Below are 24230 nucleotides of genomic sequence, written 5' to 3'. Positions count from 1 at the left end.
CATTCCTGGTGATCCCCAACCTCAGTTCCATCACATTACCCGACCCCTTGGGCACTTACACAAAGAAGCAGTGGGCAGCCGTGAGCACCCACTGGGCATCGATCAGTGTTCCCCCACAAACGTGGGTGGTGCCATAGTGCAGACTAACTTGCCAGGGCCACTTGCTCTCTGGGGCCAGCGCCCCTCCCACGATCCGCCCGGTCATGGCCCTCAGTCCACAGTCTGGGGAGAAGCAGAAGAGAAGGACTGTGAACTCCGCTTCTCTCAGAGGCACTGCCGTGATCAAGCCGCCCCAGCCTGAGGGCACCCACCCACCCACGCATGGACCCTGCTTTGCTCACTTAATCTGATGCAGCACGGTTTTATCCTGCCCAAGCAGAGCTCCCAGGTGGTGGGTTAGTTTTCTGGGGTCATCCAGTGGGAAGTTGGATCCTAGGCAGGTTCCTCTTTCCTCCCACTCATTCCTTCTTTCATTAGTTGGACAAATGCTTACTAAGTGCCCAATGCTTTGGGCACCAGGCCAGGCATTAGGGTCACAGTGGTGACTCCCAGGGCCACCGTCAGGAGCTCGGGAAAGCTGGCCGAGTCTAACATGACCCTGACCTGATACGCTCTCTGACGGGGATCTCTGTCATTTCCAAACAAAGGAGAAATAAACTTCCCATGATGCACAGGCGGGTTTGTGCTTACATGGTTCCCCTATGGGTCATTTAGTGCTGCTGGGGGCCCTGTACCCCAAGAGAACATTTCCAAACATGTTCTGAAGCAAGTCATCCCCCCAAAACCATGGACAAGGAGGGCAGCCCTTGGGGTTTGTTCAGACTTGTGTTTTTTCTTTGAAGGAGGAGAGAGTGAAGAACCAGCGGTGGTCTGAGGGTATGGGCACTCGGTGCGTAGTGCTGTGGCTGCCTGCTCAGAGCAGCGCCGCCAACTGGTCATTACTGAGAACACAGCACTTGTGGACGGGGTTACAGCTTGGACTTTCTGGTCAAATACCAGCTCCTCACCTCCCAGCAGTCTGCCCTTAAGCAAGGCAGACATTTCAGCCTCTTTTCAGTGAGTGAACAAAATAATTGCACCTGCCACGTGAGAATTAAATGCAATCATGTTTATAGGCACAGTGCCTTGGGCATAGAATGTCCTGGGTAAATTTCGGCTCTGGACCTAGTTCCACATCTATGGGTACATGAGCTTTCAGCTGGCCCAGACTTGCTTTCCCAGTCCTCTGCCCCCTGCCCGGAATCCGGGAGACTTGAATGGTTTCTCCATATGAGCGAGGTTGCTAGGCTGAGCAGAGTCAGGAGAAGGAGAAATTCTACCCTGAGATTGTCCCAGTGCCTTACAGGGACCCTGGCCCTGAAGCAGGCCTGATGCTTAATCCCCTCTTCCTGGATTGAACCCTCAGGGCTAGCCATCTTCCCCAGTGGAGTCCCACCCCTCTGCCCCCACTCCGGCCCCAATCCAGGAGGAAGAGCATCTTCTTACGGGCACACTGGAGAGAGACATACCGCTGGGAAGGGCATTCAGACCTGCAGGAGACACAGAAGTTGGGAAAAGGGTGCATTAGCCAGTCTCTCCAGGAAGCCTTCCCTGATTGACTCCTGCTAAGTTCCTATCCCATTCCTTTTGCACGAGAAGTGGGAGATTCTGACCTTCTCCCTCCCAGTGGGACAGATCCTTCCAGGGCTTTCTCCATCAATGGGGATAGTTCAGTGCAAACTGTCCCCACTCCTCTCCCTGCCCCCACAAGTTTTCCTGTGGCAGATTGCACACATTGGCTGGATCTGCATCCTTTGAGCTCACGACTTCATTGTCCTAGCGTCTTTCCAGAGCTAAACAGGTGGCCTAATGCTCCCCGAGAGTTCCTCGATGCTCCGCGAACAATGTAGCATGCAAACTGCCCAGCGCAAAGCAGGCATCCAGGATGCAGCTAATTCACTGCCCTCCCCTCCCTATCCCTTCTTCTCTCGGAGCCTTGTTCCTTCTCTTCTTTCCTCTCCCCAGGGAAAGTGCACTGTTAGCTGGTGGAGCTCCCCCAAACCCCTCCTCAATGGGGTTGGGACAAGGGCGGGGCTGCAGCGTACAGATAGACAGATGGCCAGGCCCAGGAGGAAGCCGATGCTTCCCAGATGGACCTCTTGTCCTTGACCACATGCACCTGGCACTCCCCTGCTGCTTCCCGCCTCCCCATTCCTGACCTCAATGACGTTTCTCTCTCCCCACACCAAGCTCACTCTCTGCAGCAGCTTTTGGTCCAAACACCTGGCTGACTGGTGGCCCCAAGGTTTATTCATTGTCTCTGGCAACCAGGTAAACTCTTGGGGGCACCCCTGACCTCGAGGTGCTCTCTGCACCAAGAGTCAATAATAACTTTTAATTCAGGAGGCAGAGGATGAATGAGGGCTGCTTCTGAGATGCTCCTGACCTTCATGATAGACTCCTGGAGGCTGAGTGGGTCCCAAAAGACCCTGACTCAAAGCTCCCCCCATCCCCTGCTCACAGACAGGCAGCGCCTGGCCTGCCCCACTGTACCTGTAGAGGCTTTCCTGGATGGTGGAATTGTATTTGGAGACTGAGAAGCTGCTGGCAAAATCCCTGTGGCCCACCTCGGTTGTCCAGTAAGCACTGCGAGAGAGGAGAGGGGAAGAATGAGCTCCTTTGAGACAGAGGCCACCCGGGCCCCCCAGCCAGCATTAGAGTCCTAGCCAGCCCTGCTGACACAGGCCACAGGCAGCTAAGGCCCCATACGCTCAGACCCCTCCCACAGATCCCATCACGGTCCCCTACTCGCCCTACGCATTAGCCCAGGAGTTTTCAAAGCATGGTCTTACCCCAACAGCAGCATTAGCATCGCCTGGGAATTTGTTAGAAAGGCAAATGCTCGGCCCTCTCTGAGACCTCCTGAATCAGAAACCCTGGTTCTCTGGGTGATTCTGATGCACTCTCAAGTTTGAGAAACATTGGCCTAGCCGCTTTCTACCCAAACTGTGATCCACAGAGCAGCAGAAGCTGGTTAAAGATCCCATGTTACAGGTTTGCATGTGAAACTCTGAGAACCTTTTACTCAATTTGCTGGACCTCAGACCACAATGTGCCTAAGAATCAGCTCAGGGGGTTCGTGAAGCAGGTTCTAAATCCTAATCCCAGAGATTCTGATTTTTGCGTGCATTTTAACAGGCACCCCAGGTGATTCTGATGTGGGTGATCCGTGGACCACTATCTGCGTGGCACTTTTGTGTATTTCTAGAACATGGCACACCCTTGCATGAGAGCGCTCCTTTACATGTGCTGTTTCTCCACCCAGCGCCTCCTCCATTCTCTGCTCTCCTCCGAGCATGGCCAGGCACCCTCTCCGTTGTGTGCCCACGGTGCTCCACATGCATCCTTATCATGACACATCACATTGTGCTGTCATTGCTGGTTTAAGCCTCTCTTGCCCACACCATACCAGAGGTTCTCCAAGGGCAGGGATCTTGTCTGGGGGCCACATAGTCTCTGGCACATAATAAAAGCTCAATGAAGGTTCTTTGAATAAGTGGCATTCTCTACGGAAGCCCAGGGGAGGTTCAGATTTGCATAAGGCCACACGGACATTGAATAAGGACTCAATGACAAAAGATGTCCATTGTCTTCCAAGGAGATCCCCCAGAACCCGCTTTCACAGCTCTGAACGCTGAGGCTGAGGCGCCGGTGGAAAACTGGTTCTAAGTCCTAGCCCCAAGCCCTGGTTTTCTAGATGCTTCTTCTACAGAAAATCCACAGAGAGATCCTAAACCCTTCTCCCCACAACCTCACACATGTTGGTAAACCCCAAAACTACTTGGTTTGAAAACTCAGACCAAGAGGGAGGATGGAGATGACTATGTAGCCTGCAAATTGGGGACCCCATCAAGCAGGAAGGTCATTGTAAACCCTACACCGCGCTCCACCCACCAGCATCAGCTTCTTTGTTTAAACTCTTTAGAGCCAACAATTCATATGACTTTGCCTGGCACCCCCTGCCCATCTCATTCCCTGTTTGATGAGTTCTAGCCCAAGCCACAAACACTGCAGCTCAAAGTCCACTGAAGGGTTTGCACAGCCTGAGTTTCTAGTTCCCAGGTGTGAGAAGACGAGACCCGCCCAAATGCCTACCCACCTCACAGGGCCACTGTGACCGTTAAATGTGATAGCGGGCACAAGGGTGCCTTGATGCAAAGAAATGTGGTTCTATTGCAGATCAAGAAATAAGTACTTTGGCCTCATGGAAACAGTTGCCCCCAGACTTGGGCTCTGAAGGCCACTGTCCCTTTGAATAACTCAAGGGTCTCCTGAACTAGTGACCTCAGCCCTGGTCCCCAAGGGTCTTTTTAATATGAGGTTCCGAGATGAGCCTGAGATGTCCTAGCAAAGAGCCTGAGACATCTCTGAAGCGGGGACCCCAGGGGGCGATTCACCTCTCGAAACCCAGCTGCCGGCAGGTCTTCGTCGAGTAGGAGTCATTCCAGCTATCGCTGCAGACGGGAAGCCACCGATGGGAGGACCCAGAGTAGACTTTCAGCAGAGACTTGTCCCAGTCGAACCTCACTGCAGGGCGAGAAAAGGGCAGCATGGGCCCTCAGCACCCAAGGAGCTCCAAGTTCTCAGAGGATGAACTGAGAAAGGCTCCCGAACACTCCTGTCCTGGGGCTCCTCGCTGAGGCCTGGGGAACATCTGGGAGCTTGGCCCGGGAGGTGACGATCATCAGCCGGTGCACAGAAGCCCAAGACACTCAGTAAGGGCAGAGCTAAGGCCAAGGGCTGGGGCAGGGCGGAGAGCTCCCCGTGCAACAGGACCCAGGGGACCATTGCCGGGAGAAGGAGCGAGCCCTGCCAGGAGCTGTCACCCTGAGAGGGCAGTGACATGCCCAAAAAAGAGAGTGACAAGGGTAATAAGTTCTGACTAAGTGTTCACTGCACTGACTCAGTCACAGATGGATGTGGTCACGGGCAAGGACACATGTAAACGCACAGGTGGAATGGATGGGATTTGGACCCACAGACACCCACATCAGGACTATGCATGGGCCACATGCATAGAATCCACCGAAGACCAGAGCTCAAGGAGATCTTTGTGCTCATCTAGGCCAGCTGTTTACAAACTGACCTTCACAAAACTGTAAGGGTGGCAAATCAGAGGTCACCTGCTAGGCAAAGAGGAGGGGCATGTGGATGGAGTTCCAGATCCCGCATCTCCCTCCAGCCAGAGCAGCTCTGCTTTGCTCGGTCTTATATTTGGGAGTTGTCAGATTTTATTTGAGAGCTGCTAATCTATCTGATCCACTCTTTTTACAAACTAGAGAACTAAAGCCCAGAGAACACAGTGATTTTCCCAAGTCACACAGCACTCAAAGCCAGGTTTCAAACCCAAGTCTACTGAGACTAGAACCCAGATCCTCTGATTCTCTGTCCATTGCCTCCCGTTTGAGCTGATACGCAGTTTGCAGTCACCAGAGCGCACACAGGCACACATGCACATGCATACCCATGCCCAGCCTCCTTACCACAGCCCAGCTCGTCGCTCTTCAGCTTGCAGTCCACCACCCCATCACAGCGCACCGAGTGCTTGGGGCAGCTCTCTTCTGGCTCCTTGTACTTGATCCCTGTGTGGCCCCGCCAGAAGTAGACTGCAAAAATGAAGCAGACAGCTGGGTCACTGCCAGCTCCGGAGAGACAAGACACGAAGCAGCCCGAGGCCCTGGGAGTTCTGAGACACCGACCTGCAATCCCTCTTGGACTCTGGGGCTCTCGTCCCCCATCTGTATGGAGAGAGAAGCTGCTCAGGAATGTTCCAGAATGCTCCAGAAAGCTCTCCTTCAAGCAGGGCAGCACCAGGCAGACTCAAGCAGCCACCCAGCAAGAGAGAAAGAGAGAGAGAGGGAGCAGGGGAGGCTGTGAAGGTGGCTACTGCTTTGGGAGCTCCCCTGCCCTACATGCTGGCCAGAGTGGTGGCCAGAGAAACCACCTCCTCCAGTATCCCAGAGGCCCCTTCTCAGAGCCCCTCTGGCATCCCTTCATCTCTGTGCCCTGCAGGTCACAGCAGAGAAATTTCTATCATCATAGTCACACACATGCAACTGTTACCTGTCCTGTCTTCTCAAAGGCTGTGCTGCCATCCTCAGAAGGATTTTCTTTCTCCTCCCTCTCCCCTAAACGAGGGATGTCCCCTATGCTCAGTTCTGGCTCCATTACTTGTCTTTATGCCTTTAAATGTCTTCCTATTCAAAGAGCAACTCTAGGTGGCTGACTCCCAAATGCACAAGTTGGGCTAAAGAGACTACAGTTTTACAAACCACAAGTGAAAGTCAGCTTCATGACCTCTTCTCACATCTGTCTCTTTCCAGACTAGGAACTGCTGTCCTTCCTGCCTGGAGACACCTCCCTATGGATGCCTAAGAAACCCGAGTTCTAACTCCTCACCGCCTCTTGTCTGCAACCGACGACTCAGCCCCAGCCCCCACTTCTCCCACTGGCCCCACCGTGCTCTTGGTCACTCAAGGTGAAGGTCACCCTTGTGTGACTGCTCTTTACAAGCCCAGACACCAACCCCTCCTAATCTCTTGGGGTGGCCCCTCCTCTCCGTGCCCTGGTCTCCCCCCTCCCACGCCCTGGGCACTGAACTCCCGGAACCCTCTGCGGTCCTGCTCGGAATGCTCAGGAAGCCGCGTGTTGAGGCGTGGCCCTGACATGCAGTGGAGAGAGCTCTGGACGGGGAGTCTGAAGGCTGCGGCTCTAGGCCTGGCCCCACCACGTAGCTGCTCAGTGAATGCACAAGTCAAAGCCCCTCCCTGGCCCTGGGAGGTCTAGAGGTCAAGGGACTTCTGCAAACGCTGTGAAACCACGCTGAGAGCTAGCACTCTACTTAGGGAGCCACCCTCGGGTGCCATCTCGCCCTCCACGGGTTATTTCCTACTGCTGTCAGTGCACTACCGGGGGGCTCCCCTGGATCAGTGCCCTGTCTGGGGAAGGGAGGGAGAGCAGGGCAGTGAGTCCCTGCAGGAGGGTCACACGGATGCCAGGTGGCAGGTACGGTAGTGAGGTCTTTACATGCATCATGACAGTGATGCCACCACCTTGTCAGGCAGGTGGGGAAACTGAGGCTTGGGAAGTTAATTAACTTGCTGTGGTCGCACAACTGGTCAGAGGCAGAGCAGGGTGCTCCGGCAGATCTGTGTCTGGTGCTCAAGCCATACTCAACCAGCGCACTCCCTCCTTCCGCCCAATCCTTTTCCTCAAACAGCCCCGCCAGCCGGGTGTTTTCACCTCGCTCCTCACCACACCATGCTGCCTCTTTAACAGAATCCTTAGCCCTCAGCCTGGCATTCAAAGCTCTCTACACTGTGGCCTGGCTGTACTCAACCAAACAGACGGCCCCAGGTCCCCATATGTATATTCTCCTCTCTGGTTAGGTGGTCGCTTCCCTCTCCCCATGCTGACCTTGCCCGTCTGCCCCATCATTTCCCGCAGCTGCTCTCCCATCTTCCAGGTCCTCATCTGGCCCCACAGCCTTCATGAGCTGTTCCCTGCCTCCTGGCCCACACAGCTGTCACCTTTTCCTGATAGTCACACTCAAATGCATTTGGCCTTAATCATTTCCAGCTGTGTGCCCCAGGAGGCTGTACCCTCCCAGAGGATGGGGTGGCGTGAGATGTGTTCCCCTTTTGCTCCCCGCTTAGGTCTCCCACTGTGTGGGCTCATAGTGGACTCCTGGGCAGAGAGCCCTGGGACATGTCCTGAGAATCCTTTGCAAAGAGGGGGAGGAATATGAGGGGGCCTGAACCCCTGAACACTCTCCCATTGACTAAAAATGCCTGAGGGACTTGCCGTAATCAGCATTTTTATGTTTCGCTTTTTTTTTTCAGTAACCAGCATGGTTAGAGTGGGATTTTGTGCCAGGCATTGTGCCTTTATCTCATTATGTCTCATAACCCAGTGACGTCTTTATGAGATTTTACTGGGCACACAGTAAGTTGAATGAGTATATGAATTTAATCCCATTGGAGGTGCAGAAACTGAGCTCAGAGTGGTTAGCTAACTTGCCTGAGGGATTTGCACAGTAAGTAGCACAGACAGGACTCAAGGCCAGGTTCCTTTGACTTCCTACATTCGTAACCCAGCTACCTCAAAGGGCCTGGGGCGCCACGGTCCAAGGCCACTTGCAGGAGTGTCCCTCTGTGGACGTGGTAGCCGGGGGAATGTATGTTCCCCGCTCCCATCTCTCTGCTGCATGCCGCATGCCAGCAACCCCAGACCCGGTGCCACCCAGCCGTGACCAGAGCCTTCCCATAAACTCACATAGAAGGATGAGCGACGCCACCAGGACAATGAGGAGGAGGATACATCCGATGAGCGGCAGCCGTTTCTGGCCCTCCTGCCAGGTGAACTTGTGAAAGCTGATACCTAGAAGCGGGACAGCAGCAGGGGAGGGTCAGGCTGTTGGAGAGGAGTCCACACTGTGGAGGAGGGACAAGGAAGCAAGGCTGGCCTGTGAGGGCTTATTCAAAGCCCTCTACCCCAGACAATGGCACCCCACCCCCGGCCTGATGCCAACTGCTCCCTTTTGTGGGGCATCTACCATGGGCCAGCCAGGCACCTGCATGTTATTCCATTCTCCCAGTAACCATGTGAGCTGGGTATTATTACACCCATCTTATAGATGAGGAAACTGAGGTTTGTGGAAGTTAAGTAACTTGCTCAAGGTTACTTGGCCAGTGAGTGGGAGAGCAGGGATTCAAACCAAGTGTGTCTGCTTTCGAAGGCCGCCCCATCCAAGTGCCTCACCAACTCTTGAGAGGGCAAGGTGGAATGGGCCCCAAATCTGGGATGCACCTCCGGGCCTGTTTGTATTATGGTGGTGGGGATAGTCTGAACTCTGGGACAGAAGGAGGGCAGAGTTGGGATGGGCCAAAATCCTCTTTCCTTAAGGGCAGAGCCAGTCCCCGAGGCCCATTTGGCATCTCTGACTTCCTAGTAGCTGAATCATAGAAGCCAGTTGGGAAAGCTGGGGGTGGGGAGCGCCTGCCTGGTCAGAATCTCTTCCTTTCCTCCTCCACCCGCCAGCTTCCCCGGTAGACCCGCAGGGCAGCCCAAGGCAAAGACCCCGGTCTCTAACTGGGAGCCCTTGTTCTCGACATCTGCACGCTGACCCAGACCTTGCAGCTTTCAAAGGCACACCTGCCCTGGTGGTCCAGTTTCTTATCTCCTACCCCATTCGCCCCAATTTTCCACTGTCTTCGGTTTGCATGTAATAGTTCCTCTCTGCTCCCACCTCCCGGGTCCCCCACTGCCTACCCCTGACCATTCCACCTCCTTCGCACACATCATTATCCAAGGGGTAGAGGAGGAGCAGAGAGTCCCAACTCTGAGATTTCCTCCCCACCAGGAACTGCTCCCCTGCTCCTCTTGCCTTCCCAGCAGCATCCCTCTTACCTGGGTTCTCCCCAGTGGCCCTGGCGGCGGGTGCTGACCTGGCAGGAGATGCCCGGACAGGTACAGCCCCCACTGGTGTTGCTTTAACAAGGCATGCTCTTGTCGGAGAGGATGTTGTGGAGGGCGACCCGGCAGATGATGACCTGCCAGATGATGACCTGGAAGGTGATGCCCGGGCCGGGGACGCATGGGCTGGGGACTCCCGGGCTGGAGACGCCTGGGCTGGAGACGTCCTTGCCGGGGAAGCATTCTGAAAGCAAAGTAAAGGGTGTCCCTCAGGCTGCTCCCCTGCCGGCCCACCCAGCTGTCAGGCCTGCTGGGCTAGGAGGTGAACTCTCTAGGGCAAGTGGCTAGGCGTTAGCAGAGCCCCAGACAAGGGAGCATCTGAGAAGAGAGTTCAAGGATGGAATGAAATTCAGACAGCCTGCTGTTCCCAGCTCCTTACAGTCTGTCCCCATCACAGGGACCTACAGAGGTAGGTAGAGGCCAGTGGGCCATCTGCCCGGGGCTAGGGGGTACCAGCTTCAGCTACATGTGTCTAGGGCCCCTCAAAGAAGAGGCTGCTGGACTGGACCCTTCCTCTGAGGGTCACTCAAGGAGATGTGGTCCCCTGTGGGGGAGGTGACCACCCTTTCTGCCCTCTTCACTCCCACTCCTTCTATATTCCGCCCTTTTCTTTCGTGTGTGTGTGTGTGTGTTAGATTGTGAAACATCGGTCCTATGATGAGCTGTCATCAGAAGTGTGAAAAGCACTGCTTAAGAAAAGCCCTGACCTGCCTTGTTCCCCAACATTCTCAGTAACGCCAGAATTCTCACACACACACACACGAACACGCACATGCACACGCACCAGCACGTCAAGGAAACTGGAGATGCAAGATGCAGGAGGAGGAGAAGGTGTGGGCTGGGGTATGAGTCCACTCTGGGACATTAACCCCGCTCAGCTGCAGGTGGAGCGGTTTATTAATCCAGATTTGGTAGTTTAAGGTGGAGTCACAGAGGACTTCCTGTGCTTTAAGTGCTTTATATATGTTTACTCAACCCTCAGAACAAGCCTGTGAGGTAGGAGCTCTTATTGTCCCCATTTTGCACAGGGGGAAACAGAGGCAGAAAGATTAAGTCACTTGCTCAAGCTCTCGTAGCTAGACAGTAGAGAGCCAGGGTGTGTGCCAGAAAGTCGGGCTCCGGAGGCCGCGCTCAACCCCCATGCTTTGCCCCGTCTCAGGGGCGATGGGTAACATGGTGCAGCAGCCGGCCATAGCAGGTGATCAACGAGTGCCAGTGCCATTGCTTCCTGAGGAGCCCCAGCCTTTGGGGACTCTAAATCGGGGAGAGGGAGCCTTGAGCAGCCTCTGCTGGCTGCCAGGCCCTGGTCTGCAGGACCCCAGTCCCTGTCACCAGATTAGGCACCCTTTCACCTCCCTCTGGCCTCTTGCAGAGGTCTCCCTGACCTCCCTCATATCATCTCTGCCTCTCAAGCCCCCTCTTGAAGTTCCAGCGCAGCAGGGGAGCTGGGAACTGACCTGGCCCAGGGGCCACATTGACCGACCCTCATTACAACCTCTGCTGAGCACTGACTGGCTGCTCGGGAGGTGGGTCTCCTGGGAGGCAGCAGGAATGGAGGGGGAAGCAGGCCTGTGCTCCAGGAGGCGACAGGCTCTGGACCACTGGCGCCTCTGTTGCCATCTCTCACCTTCCACTGGGCTTAAAAGGGTTTGACATTATTACTAAGCAGACGAGTCAATAAAAGTCCTCCTCATTAGAACAGCCGGTCCAAGCCAGCACCATCATCCCTACCAGGCAGGGCTTTTTGGGTTTTGTTCTGTTTTTATTTATTTTTTAACTCCTTCTTCTAAGAGTCAGAGGTAATTGATTTGGTCCCCTCCTCGTTCTTCTGGGGGCTGTGGGATGAATTCCAGGAGGAATCTCGAGTCCCTGAACGCACTAGGTTGGTGGATGTGGATAAACACACACAAGTCCCAACGCCCCAGCCAGCTGAGCAGGGACACACTTGTGTGTGTTTGGGGACCTGAAGGGCAGCTACTGCCACTGACTCAGCTCGACCAGAGCTCAGATTTCCTTCTCACTCCCATTGTCTAGAGACTAGATTTCCAGAAAACGAAGACAGGCTAGCCCCTAGAAGCTTCAAGGGGACCAGGACCGAGGATGGTGCAAGGAGAGGTGGAGAGGACACATTGAAATATAGAATGCATCAATTGGCCTCGCTGGCTTTGGACTCAGGCAGACATGGGTTCCAATCCTAGGTCTCGCAGTGGGACCTTAGGCAAGCCGCTTAACTTGCCTTTCTCTTAATCTGTAGTGTAGGACCAATAATCCTGAGGAGTCAGTGAGATACAATAGGAAAGCTCTGGCCCATGCCTGGCACACAGCAGCTGCAGGAAATGGTCATTCATGTCCCCTTGGCATTGGCACACACAGCGCCAACATACTGAGATTTAACAGCTGGGGGCATGACCAAAGGGCTGAAAGGCGGTGCAAGCTCATCTTAGGGAGAAAAGAAGGTGCTGGACAAAGGCCAGACTGAGGTCCTTCAGTGAGAGGGGCGAGTCCTGGCCGTTGTAGGGCCCTGTGTTTCCCACCAGTGGTGGCTCCAGCCTGGCACCTGCTGGGGACCCTGGCATGTGGCACCTCCACTGGCGTGTCAGGCCTCCCTCTCTTATGCTCACAGCTAAGTCATCCCCAGCCTCGGGGGGAATTCCCATAACTCAATACAATGAAATGATACTAACACACAATGTATGGTACTTTAGAGTTTCTAATAAACATCCACGTCTATGGCCTCACGAGGTCCTCCTCCATCCCTGAGAGGTTGGCATTTTTGGAAGCCCACTTTACAGGTGAGGCGGTTCGGGCTCAGAGCTCAGACTGCCCAGAATCACATAGTCAGGATTCCACCCCGAGTCTGCGTGCGGCCGAGTCCCCTGCCTTCTGGCGGCAGCAGCAAGAACGTCCCGGCGCGGTCCTCTCCCTGGAACCTTGCACATGGCGCTCATCGGGCAGTTGTGACAGGGCCTGAGAACTGGGCCCTGGGGCCTTGCAGGGCTGGGAGCTCCAGGGGGAGTGCGGGGGTGGGGGTTCCCGCAGGGATCTCAGTCTTATGGAACTTTCTAGTGGGAACCATGGTCGGGCCTGTGGCCTGCCAGGACCAGGTGGAGCCTGGTGGATGGGAGCAGCCCTGTCACAGTCATCCAGTACTCTCTAAGCCAGCTGGTGACTGGGCCGGTGACTCAAGCTCTCCACACCTCAGCTTCCTTATCTGTAAGGTGAGTCCACCCCCCGGTTCATAGCAATGTAGTGATAGATGACATAGGTAAGGCAAGGACTCGGTGACCTTGGCTGTGATGGTGGGTGTTTGTTTATTTGTTTGTTACAGATGCTGAGCTTGAAATAGAAAACTCCATGTTCCAGTATGACTGCATCCGTTCCTAACTGGGTTACCTTGGGCAAGTGCGTCTCCACACGTGTAAAATGAGACTAATCTTGCCTCCTTCCCCAGACAAACCTGGAATAAATATGGAAGAGCCTGGTCTATAAATATGCGTCACAAGAATAGAGATAACAGTCCGCTAGGCATTTTACTGATCCCATTTCAATCTCATAATTGCTCTTTGCGGTTGGTGTTGTTAGCCCCATTTTATAGATTTTGAAACTGAGGGCCAGGGTGGTTAAGAACCTGCCCAGATTCACATCTAAGGTGAGGGACAGGGCTTGGACCCTAACCAGGCCTCCTAAGAGGTCGAGTCTTGACTGCAGTATCTGAATGCCCACTGTCACTTCCTGCATTTCTTTGGGGCTTACGATTTGCAGAGCTTTCACACCCATTATTTCATTTGATTCTCACAAGGCTGCTAGTTAGCAAGCTGGACAGGAATTATGATCCTCAGTTTACACACGAGGAAACCGGGGTTCACAGGCACTAAAGAGCATGCCCGAAGCCCCTAAACTAATTGTTGGTCTTGTAGGGACTTTGTCACAATCTTCTGATTCCCGGCCAAGAGCTCAGGCTGTCTCCACCTGAGCGGGACCCCGTGACCCTGGTCCTGCTACCCCGTCATGATAGGCAGGAACAAAGGGGCTGGGGCTGAAGGACAGAGGGCTGAGAGGCCCACACCAGGCAGAGGCCCAGAGGAAGATGGGTGGGAAGACAAGAGCAAGGCTGGAGCAGCAGGAGGGAGTTAGACCAGAGAGGGAACTGGTGGTGGGCAGGCACAGTGGGAAGCCAGGGACAGTGAGAAAGGTAGAGAGGAGGCCTCCTGAGTCTTGCTCATCCTTTTCCCTGCTGCTTACTCCATCCACAGGTGGGTCCCAAATGCCCACTATGGCCTTGGCCCACAGGAAGCAGGGAGGTCTAGGCCCTGGGGAGGTGAGCCCTGGGGTCCAGGCAGGACACCCACCTGGGTCCCTCTTCTTTGAGTCTGGAGGGAGGTAGGACGTGTAAAATGGGATTGATCTCGGGCTCAGTACCCAAGGAGCCGGAAGGAGGGATGAGTAGTTGCCAGCCAGACTCTTTAGAACTGTTGACTCTGAGCCTCAGTAGCCCATATAAAGTCTTCTGGGGTTGGGATCTGTGGGGTGTGGAGATGAAGGAGAAGCTGGGAGTCGGGGTAGAAAGGGCAATATCCAAGAAAGAGCCAGAGGCCCTGGGGGCCCTGGCTTCAGCAGAGCAAGCACTTTGGCGTCAGAGCTGGTGGGAGGCAGATGGAGAGTTTCTGGTTCTGCAGACTACAGCAAGAGGAGAGTCCTGGGACCCCAGTCCTGAATGAGAACTGCCCGTGTGGGGAACTGCCAACCCCAGCAGGGACAACAGGATGGAAGGGTAGCCCCAAGACCAGAGGAAAGCAGCCTGCAGAGTGAGCCCACCTGCTCCATCCCCCTGACTCCGAACCTCAACTGAAACCAAGGCCACCGGGTGCTAGGGAGAGTTCTCACTTTCAGGGACCATGGAATAGGAGATTTCACACTATCTTCGTGTACCTCCTTTGCCATTTCACTGCCTGCCACCCTAGCCTGCTGGAAGTTCTTCCTGATGTCTAACCTACTACAGTAGGAACTCATTTCCTTTCCTCAATTCTTGGAGAGCAGCTGCTGAGATTATAGCCTCCCTCCCAGAGGGCTGACCTGACCCTCAGAGCAGATGCCTTGAGCAGGTGAGGAAGAGCGAGGGGAGAAGACTTCGTTCCCAAGGTGCCCAGATACAAGGGGTAGAGCCCAGACCAGAACCAGCCCAGCTCCTAGCCTTCGCCAGTGAGCAGAAGACCCAGGAATGGAACTCAGATGATCCACTCGTGGGCCAGGGCCCCAGGCTCCCCATAGCCTGCCTGCAGACAGAGGTCCCAGCCTTCCCCAGGCAGGCGGACAGGGCAGAGCCAGAGTATGGGTGATTTGGGGCCATTTCCCTGGCCTAGTGTTGCCAGTCATTGTTTCCCGGACCTGCCTCTCCTTCTCCCGACCCTGGGTGGTCTCTGGGGTTTTCCCCGGGATAGTGCAGTGGTGAGCCCTCACTGTGTCAGGGACCAGGCATAGACACCAAGCTGTTGCTACTGCCACTTGCCTGTGCCTCTGCAGCTCCCAGGGGTCCCTACTCAAACTTATCCAGCCTCCTCAAGATGTCTGGGGGCAGGAGGCAGCATGACTGGCGGGCAGGTGGCAGGGTCCCCAGGAAGGCAGCGAGGGAGGGGCCCGGGAGCAGGCGGAAAAGAGCAGTCCCTGGCTCTGTGGCTTTTTCCAAGCACTTTCCTGGACAGGAGTCGACAAGGATTATTATTCTCACTTGACAGACAAGGAAGTAGAGGCCCAAAACACATGTGCACTTTGCCCAAAGTTGCTCAGGTATGTCTTATAGCAGAATAGGGATGAAAACCCAAGGCCCCGTGCACCTATTCTGCTGATCTCTATACGTAGCTTCCAGGGGTAGAGTCCCCATCCCAGGGTGAATGGGACATTTTTATGGTTTCCTGTGGCAGACTCTGCCCCGTGAGCCCTTACCTGGTGGGGGTTGGGAGTAAGTTAATAAGCCCCCAAGGGTGTCCTGTCCTTGGCCTTTCTGGGTGTCCTGCAGGCCCAGCCAGTGATGTCAGGAAAGAGAGGGAGCCACTGCTGTGCTGAGAGATGTCACAGCCTCCTCATGGATTGCTTTACAGCGATGGTTATGTGGCTGCTGCCATGGGATTGAGCCCCGGGCTTTGCAGAAAGACTATTCTCCAACTACAGGTGGCAGCCTGAGCTCTGGGCCAGATGCACTGTGGGTTGCTCAGAGTCCCCAGCAGGCAGAGAGAAGTACCCTAAAAAAGGTCTCGTGCTAGACCTAAAGGATGTCCACTTGCAGCAGCAGCGACTTCAACACATCTTCATGGCCCAAAGGCAGGTCCATCAAGGCCCCTTCAAGTCCAGCCCTAGCTGACTGGGCCTCCCTCCCCAGCCATGGGCTGGCCCTTCATAACGCCCCTAGGCCAGGGCAGGCTGGGCATATCACAGGCTGCCAGAGCCAGAAGGATCTTGAAAACCCTCTAGTCTAAACCTTATCCTCCTGAGGAGGTTATTAAGGCCCAGAAAGGCAATATGACTTGTCTAAGATCACACAGCCACCTGGGCACCCTGACCTTCTGGCTCCTGTCCTTGGGCTGCTGCCCATCACTGTGCTCTTCCACTGCCTGCCCCTTGCCAAGCTTCAATGAGAAAGGACCCTCACCAGATTTAGGCCCCTGGGGCAGCTTCTCTCTCCCAGTGACCCTGAGTATTGAGGATGTTCAAAGGGTGGGCGCAGGCAGGTCCCCAGGCCAGCACTCCAGCACTCTGGGTTAGGTAGGAAGAGGGGACCCCCAAGCCCACTGGAAGCACTGGGGGGTACCAAGAGAGATCAGGAGCTCCCTTTAACAGGACCTAAAAAGCCCCCATCCCTGTGGGGAGCCTGGGGTGCCCCTGGGCCATGGCAGGGGAGGCCTGAACCCCTTCCAGTGTGGATTGGACTGGACTGGACTGAACTGGCCTCCGTGGAACTTGTCTGGACTGGGTTGGAGTGGATCATGGCTTCTTTCCCATCCTCACTGCTCAGCCCAGGCATCATTGTACCTCCAGGTACGCGGGGGTCCCTCCCACCTCTCCTCCCTGAACCCAGAGAAACCCCACAAATACAGGCTCCCCTCAGAACATAGGCAGATCCACAGCAGCATGCAGTGTTAACCTCAGGGGCCCCATCAGCCCAGAATCAGACTGCGCTCCAGAATAAGAAGCCAGAGCCGGGAGGCCTCCCTTGCCCTGGGCATGGGAGGCACGAGGGAGTCTGGCTTCTCCTCCCAGCCAGTTGTGAGACCTTAGGGATAGTCGCATCCTTCTCTGGCCCTCAGCTCCTTAATCTATAAAATGAAAGGGTTGGACAATCAGCTGTTTCCAAAGAGAGTTCCACAGAGCCTTGGAGTTTCCATGGAGACGCCCTGGGGACCAGTTCAGTAGGTAAAGGCTCTGAGTCCTTTATCCCACTCCATACAGAGAAGATTTCACTTTTTGGTTGCATACAGTGGGCTCCACATAAGATTTCATTTGAACAAAAGAGGCTGCTGCTGCGAAGAACTTGACAATTGCTGGCCTGGGTGAGCTCTAAAGTTCCTTCTAGTTTACGATGCCTCCTATACTCATGAAAAAGCCTCAGGCATCCCGTTAGACCACAGTCAAAACACCCCCTGGTTCATTCATTCATTCATTCATTCATTCATTTGTTTATTCATTCATCAAATAGTTCAAAGAACACTGAGTGCCTGCTATTGCCAAGCAAATAACATTTGATTGTCCAGGAACTTGCTGCCTCAGTTTCTCCCTATGTCCTGCCCCTGCCAATACTGGAATGTGACACAGCTCAGGACTGGTACATAGTGAGGGCTCCCTGGACAGGTCTGGGTATTGCTTCCCCATCAGAGCATCCAGACTCCACCTGGTGCTGCTAAGGCCTGCGTTTGGCTGACAAAGCCCTGGGCTCTCTGTGTGGGCTTCCCTCGTGCCCCTCACCCAGCACTGCCTGCCTGGCTGGGCGCAGTCCACCCCTGTTGTTGCTGTACCGAGAGGAAGCTGTTTTGCCCAGACAAGACACTTAAGCTAAGTGGCTATTGTCACATCAATGGGCCTTGCCACCCAGCACCCCGGCCTTGAGCCCCGTACACTCACTCCCACACATTCACGCTCATGTTTGCCAAGTCACAGGCCAATGCCGGGGGAGGCAGAGTGGGAAGGGCCAGGTGGAAGGCTGCTCAGCACCAATGACAACATGAAACACAGAGTTCTCAGGTGAGGGCTGTATGCCTGCAGGGGCACAGGGCAGGTGCCAGGGGTCCTGGGGGTGCCTGCACTTTGGGGTCTAGGGGATAGCAGAATGACCTGAGCCTACTGGTCTGCAGTCTTGGGAACCTGCCCAGCCCTCTCTGGGGAGGGTGCTCATCCTAACCAGCCCTGGGACCTCTAGCCTTACTCAAGTCCGCAGCATCTGTGATCTCGGGCTGATTGAGAACCTGCTCCACTCTAAGGAGACCCGGTATAAGAAATTTCACTCTATAAAGGATTGTTGCTTTATCAGTGGGTTTACTTCAGACTTGCTTTAATATATGCTGCACTTGTTTAAGCATTAAGAATGTAATACCTTTTGGAAAAACACAAAATACGCACTATTTTTCAAGAACGAATGCGTGTGTCCAGTGTGACGCACCTATAATCCTAGTCTATATAATTCCAGAGACTGTCATAGAACCGGAAAGGGGCCTTAGGGGGCAATTCATCCAACCCTCTTCTCTTGTAGGTGGGGAAACTGAGACACACAGAGCAGAAGGTATTTGTCCAAATCTTTAGAGGAGCCAGAACTAGACCATAGATGATGATGATGATGATGATGCTGACCATAAATCTTAACACTCTATGAATTTATCTCTACCTCTATATCTATATCTACCTATCCGTGCCAGGTGTTATTCCAAAAGAGCCTTACTATGTGAGAGATACTATTCTAACACTCCTTTAAGTAGATACTATTTTTATTCCATTTTACAAATAAAGAAACTAAGGTACAAAAAGGTTAAGTGGTTTGCCCAAAGTCACAGCTGACCTGGAACTTGGTTAATGTCCCGTCCACCATATAATGCAGCTTCTCTTCTGAACGCAGAGCAGCTGAGAGCTTTCCCCACCCCCTTTCCAAGATCTGCCTGAAGACCCAACCAGTCACACAAGAGCTTCCTCAGGCTGAAGCCCATTGGCCTCCCTTTTCTTCACTACTGTGCGGAGCTGAAGGACAAAAACCGCAGTGCATCGCTCTGTAGGAAGCCCTCAGGGAGAAGGCACGCCATAGGGGACCGGTTTTTCGCAGTGGGCTCCTATTCGATTTCATCAATCTTAAGAAATCGGCTACAGATTAAGATGAAGAGCCCCGGGCAGCTCTCCTTGCCCACCCTGGGCTCATTGTCAGAAGGTTCTACCTTAAACAAATTTAAGAATCTTAAATAAAGAAGTAATGGTTCAATTCTTTTATTCCAAGAGAAGTTAGGAGAGTCTCCCAGGCTGAGCATGGCAACTACCACACCGTCTGCCACTTTTTCCATCAATAATGAAAAGCCTGCTCTCACCCTGTGCGCCCTCCTCCGGTGACCTCCCATGTTGGTCCCTGACTCTGAGAGATGAGCTACCTGGGCAGACATCACTTATGTCTCTCTGCCCCAGGGACTGGCCCTACCAGCCTTCGGATAACTCAACCCTTTTCACCCTTTGTGTTTAGGGACCATCAAGTTTAGGCTCAACAAGTTACTGAGGAACATGCCCCATCGTTGTGACTGTGGGTTCACCTTCCCCATGCCCTGGCCAAAACTCCCTTCTGCCCCATACGTCACCCTTACTGCTCACCAGAGGCTCCAATGAGCCCAGAGTCCTAGGGCCAAATGACCTTAGTGAAGTGGAGACATGAGCAGAGAGCAGGGGGAAGCATGGGAAAGAAAAGTCAAGAGGTGGCCAGAAGAATGACGAGAGAGATGATGGTAAAGTTTGCAGAAACATATCTGGGGTTCAGAATGGACCACAAGCTAACTATAAGCCAGAACGTAGGCTGAGCTGATCCTCCAAAACCCAGCACTGCCCCATCCTTCCCAAAGCCCCAGATTCTACCATATCAGTAAAGAACAAAAGAGAGTGGAGAGGAGCAGAAAAGCAGACCTAAGGAGAAGTTAGAGCACAGGAGGAATGTCCCTCAAGAAAAGAAAGCTGAGGCACAGCTGAACAAAATCTTTGGAAGCCTTGACATATATATAATTGGTTTTTTCACAGACAACGTTCTAGCTGCTCTCTACCACCACCAAGAGCAGAAGAAGAGGAAAGGAACCAAGGAATTGTGGTTAGACATAAGGAATCAGTTTTCAAGCATGAAGATTATTCAAGCCTGATGTTAAGAGGCCAAGGGAGGTTGAAAATTCCGCTTGAAGATCTTAAACGCACATGGACAGTCACATTTCCTAGGCTGGTTTACGAGTCTAGTGAGGGGTTAGTTTAGCCGAGACACCTGTGAAGCCCAGTTAGAACGCTAAGTCTCCACATTTCTCAACCCAGCGAAGGTGATGACCTAACAGCCTGCATGTCCCGGCCGGGGTGCTCAGAGCAGGAGCCCAGGACTCAGCCACACAGCCCTGGGGTGCTTCCTGACCAGACCCCCAATCCCATCAGCTTCTCCTTCCAGGGGCCGGTCCTCGGAACCGTGATAAAAGGAGGCCAAGCAATCTGAACCCCAAGTAGCTTCAAAATAGAAAAGTTACATTCAATTTCCCCTAGAACCTGAGGCGCACAGGTGCCAGGGCCCCACCTATCTTCCCAGCCCTGTCGCTGATTCCTCAGCACCGGCCCAAGGTCCGTGGACACTCACCTGCCGGCTGTCCCTTTCCATGGTCTCCCAAGGGGTGAGGCTTCCAGGCTCAGCTGATGTCGGCAGGAAGATCCATGTTGGCCCCTGTCTTCCGGGACGTGTAGAGAAAAGGGGGCTGGAGGGCTGACGGCCAGCCCCCACCAGTTGGGGCGGGGAAGCCGGTTGGGATGTGTGAGGTCATTGGAAGCACAAACAACACGGCAGAACTAGCCAGACCTGTCTCTCGCTCCTCCTTCGAGGCCACCCCAGTTACTCAGCGAATACCAGATACCGTGAGTGTAAAGCTACCTGTGCTCCTGAAACTGCCCCGACAGAGGCAGCTGTGGGGGTACAGGAATTCCAGACTCCCCATTTCAGAGGGGAACTCTGAGAGAAACGGCCCAGGGCCCATGAGGACAGTCTTAGCCCTGCCAACCTGCACCAGTAAAAGAGGTCCTCCTGAGCCCCCTGAGGTATGGCTCTGTCCCCATGGGGGCCATCAAGGCTGGGGGCCAGAGCCCACCCAGGGCAGGACAGTGTGACCCTTCCTCTCCGAGGACCACGTGTCTAACTCTCAAATCAGGGCACATGGTCTGGCAATTTTTTTTTTCCCCTGAACTTTGCTTCTTTCTACAAAAACTCTTAACAAAGAAATTAAAATCAAACGACCTTTAATTATGCACATAATGAATTCCTTCTATTGAAAACAATAAAGTGTTACAAAACAACACATCAAAGCTAATTAAAATAAAACATAACTCACTGAATGGAAACCGTTCCAAGAAATATTAGGCTGACTCATGGTCACAGACCTATGCCCCATTGTGAGCCTCAGCGTCAGGAGAAACGGAGGAAGAGCTGCCAAGAAACGGGTGCTCGGGTGCTCGGCGCCTCCACACCCAGCAGAGCTGCTGCCGAGAACTGCAAGAGGTGAGCTTGGGGCAGAACCCGTCTGACTCAGCATTTGGGGGCATGGAGATCATAGAACCGCAGAATTTTTGGAAATTGATGGAAGCTCAGACATCATCTAGTGACTCAATTTCCTCATTTTACAGATGAAGAAACAGAGCCAGAGAGGAATCTGCGCAAGTCACATCGCACAGACAACAGCGGCGGTCATAACAAGATGCTGGGTGTCCCACGGAGTGCTTTACATACAGGGATGCATTTAATCCTTACAACAATCCTATTCCTCCATCCATCACTCATTCATCCAACAAATATTTACTGAGTGCTTCTTATGTGCCTGGCACTGTTCTAGGTGCTGGGGACACAATGAACAAAATAGGCAAAGACCCCTGCTCTGTGGCACTAGCGTTTGGGGTGAGGGTGGGGCAGACAAAAATGAATAAATAAACAGATAGATGATGATAGATAATGAGATAGATGTTATACAGATGGTGATGATGATAGATAAATACATCAATGATAGATAATGATGGATAGATAGATGATACATAAATAGATGATAGAGAGAGATAATATAGCATGTCAGAATGTGAGAAGTGTTAGAGAAAAACAAAGCTGGGCAGGGGATCTGGAGGGCTGGGGAGGCAGCATTACCACATGAAACAGGGCGCTCAGGGAGGGCCTCAATCAGGTAACATTTGAGCAAAGACTTAAAGGGAGTGACTACTATTCTCCCCATTTCCATGCAAGAAAATGCAAACTTCTAGGCAGAATGGAAATTGTTGCCTCCAGTTTGGAGTGTCTTGAGAGAAATCTGATCCAGAGGCAGAAGATGGAGGAGGGAACTTCTGGAGGGCCCAGGCAGTGTCCCCGGGCTTCTCCAATCTTGGGTTATTTTCTGGTGTCACATTCCTGGCTCCCCGAGAGAACTCAGTCACAGGCCACAGCCCCTTCCTGCTCCCTCGACCAGCCTGCGCCAGCAGCGGGAGCCTCCCATGTGGTTATTCAGTCTTGAGAAGACGCTGAATTGTGTCCTCTGCTCCTTCTCATCCTCTCCTCCTAGGGCAGCGTCCAGACCCCACTCTGGCCACGGGGGAGCTGCGACGCTATTGCTGAGCCTTGGCATTCATAGCAGACCTGAGGATCCCACTCCATCCTCCAGCAGGCCACCGGCCTCCCAGGATCACCATCCACCTTGTTCCCTGAAGGTGCCACTGACCTCTGGAACGAGCTCAGGCTTGGGTTCTCCACCGGTTGTGGGGGATGAAAACCCTGACTCTAAGATAAAGGCCACTACGTGAACCTGGAGTTCTTCAGAGTCACCATGTGGAAAATGTGATAACACAACAAACCAGAGAATGTGTCTGGCACTGGGTGGGCTCTGAAGAAATGTCAGGTTTATGTCTTGCTCTGTTCCTCAGTTTCCATCAGAGACACAAGTTGGCCTGTCCCAGAGTCCTTGCTGACACGGCTACCTGATCCATGCGGAATCTCTGCCATTGATTGGTTCAGTTCAATAAGCGTTGACTGCTCAGCACCAAGCCCCACAGCAGCTGCTGGGGGTGAAGGTGGCAAAGAACAGAAAGGCAGGGAGCCTGCCCTGGGAGAACACAGCATACCTGTTCAGGCTGCGAGGTGGGGAGACAGTGAGGCATGAAATTCTTTTGCTGGTAGTTTTCTTATCTCCAGAGGGGGAGGTGTCAGGCTGGCTTTGGAGGCCTGCCCCTGCCCTTGACCTTCACAGCTGACCCAGCCTGGCTCTGCCCTTTTCTGTCTTCTTGGAAGGAAGGAAACAGCTGTTTGCACCATGCCCACCTCCCTCTGACTACCCCGTTCCTTTGCCTCATTCCCTGCCCTCCCCACTCCGGCTACCTGGCCCACGACTACTTCCACCCAGAGGCCAGCAGCAGCGGCACCCTCGACCCAGGTGTTCATTTTCCCTTCCTTTTACCTCCCACCACGTGGGAACCCCGGGCCACCAGGCTCATTCACACCCTGGGCATTTCCCACCTCCCAGTCCCTTCCATCTGGGGTGGAGGGAGTTTTACGTAAAAAATGTGTCAGCCGTGTAAACCAGCACATGCCTCAAGGAGCCAGATGAAGAGAGTGAGGAGTGACAGAAGTCTCACTGCTATTTTGAGACTAAACTCCCAGCTCTCTGCTTTCACGGCTGCTCCAGCTGCCACTTCCCAGTGCCTCAGGAGCTCCTTCACGGGGCTACAGACAGGGAACAGAGCTCTTGGCCATTCCATTCCACCTTGTTATCGGGCTCCTCTTTCCTGAGCCCTCCGCCACCAGCCTACTCCTGAATTCCCTCCTCAGCGCCCTCCGTGGAACTCCTGAGGACCCTTGCTTCCTTGGCTCCCCACTTCTGAGCTTCTCCATCACCCAGAGCACAACAGATGGGCTTCCCTCCAGGCCTGACGGGGCAAGGACACAGACCACATTCTTAGAGGCTAGGCAGGGCAGAGAGGAGGCACCGAGCCCACCCTCAAGGGAGTAGTCACCAGGAAAGACCCCTTGGGCCAAGACACCTTCCCCTCCCCAGAGCCTGTCCACCCTTCCCTTCCCGGCAAGCCCAGTGCTTCTCTCTGAGCCCAGATCAGCAGGGCCCCTGCCCCGGACCCACACCAGGCGCTCTGTCAAGGGTGCTCCTGGATATTGTAAGGGGAGGCTAGGTAGGGGGAGGTATTTTTTTTTTCAAGCCAAGAGAAAACAGCCCATGGTCCTAAATGGAGCCCCTGGTCCCCAGCTGGCTTCTCAGCCAACCCTAAGGAAGACTTACAGGGTACTCTGCTGATGGGGCAACTCTGAGATCACTATTTCCAGCAGATATTGGGCCCCTTGGCTGGATGATGGGGGCAGAGGAGGGAGGAAGAATAGACATGTCCAGGAGGGAAACCAGAAAATGACTGTGGGCAGGAAATCTAAGGTTGGCCAAAGGGCCACCTGATGACCCCGCAGCAGGCCTGCACCTCAGAGAGCCCAGAACCCTAAA

General features: G+C 53.9%; 1 protein-coding gene across 2 annotated transcripts in view; it reads right to left on the bottom strand.

The window, feature by feature from the left end:
- Nucleotides 1-20517, bottom strand: part of TMPRSS13 (transmembrane serine protease 13) — a 28250-nt gene extending 7733 nt beyond the window's left edge. The window contains exons 1-9 of one of the 2 annotated variants that reach the window (XM_014855575.3): nucleotides 20345-20510; nucleotides 9448-9697; nucleotides 8314-8418; nucleotides 5739-5777; nucleotides 5523-5645; nucleotides 4437-4566; nucleotides 2533-2625; nucleotides 1486-1529; nucleotides 60-222 (exon numbers count right to left, since the gene is read on the bottom strand). In XM_014855575.3, the coding sequence (XP_014711061.1) occupies nucleotides 60-222; nucleotides 1486-1529; nucleotides 2533-2625; nucleotides 4437-4566; nucleotides 5523-5645; nucleotides 5739-5777; nucleotides 8314-8418; nucleotides 9448-9697; nucleotides 20345-20365 (968 nt within the window). In that variant the 5' untranslated portion in view covers nucleotides 20366-20510. Of the gene's footprint in view, nucleotides 1-59; nucleotides 223-1485; nucleotides 1530-2532; nucleotides 2626-4436; nucleotides 4567-5522; nucleotides 5646-5738; nucleotides 5778-8313; nucleotides 8419-9447; nucleotides 9698-20344 lie in introns of both variants that reach the window. The other variant, XM_014855576.3, reaches the window with a different exon arrangement.
- Between the last annotated feature and the right edge of the window lie 3713 nt (nucleotides 20518-24230).

Source organism: Equus asinus, chromosome 20 (assembly GCF_041296235.1).
Source record: "Equus asinus isolate D_3611 breed Donkey chromosome 20, EquAss-T2T_v2, whole genome shotgun sequence".
Taxonomy (NCBI): Eukaryota; Metazoa; Chordata; class Mammalia; order Perissodactyla; family Equidae; genus Equus; species Equus asinus.
Note: the sequence above shows the minus strand (reverse complement) of the source record. Positions and strands in the feature narration are given on the sequence as shown.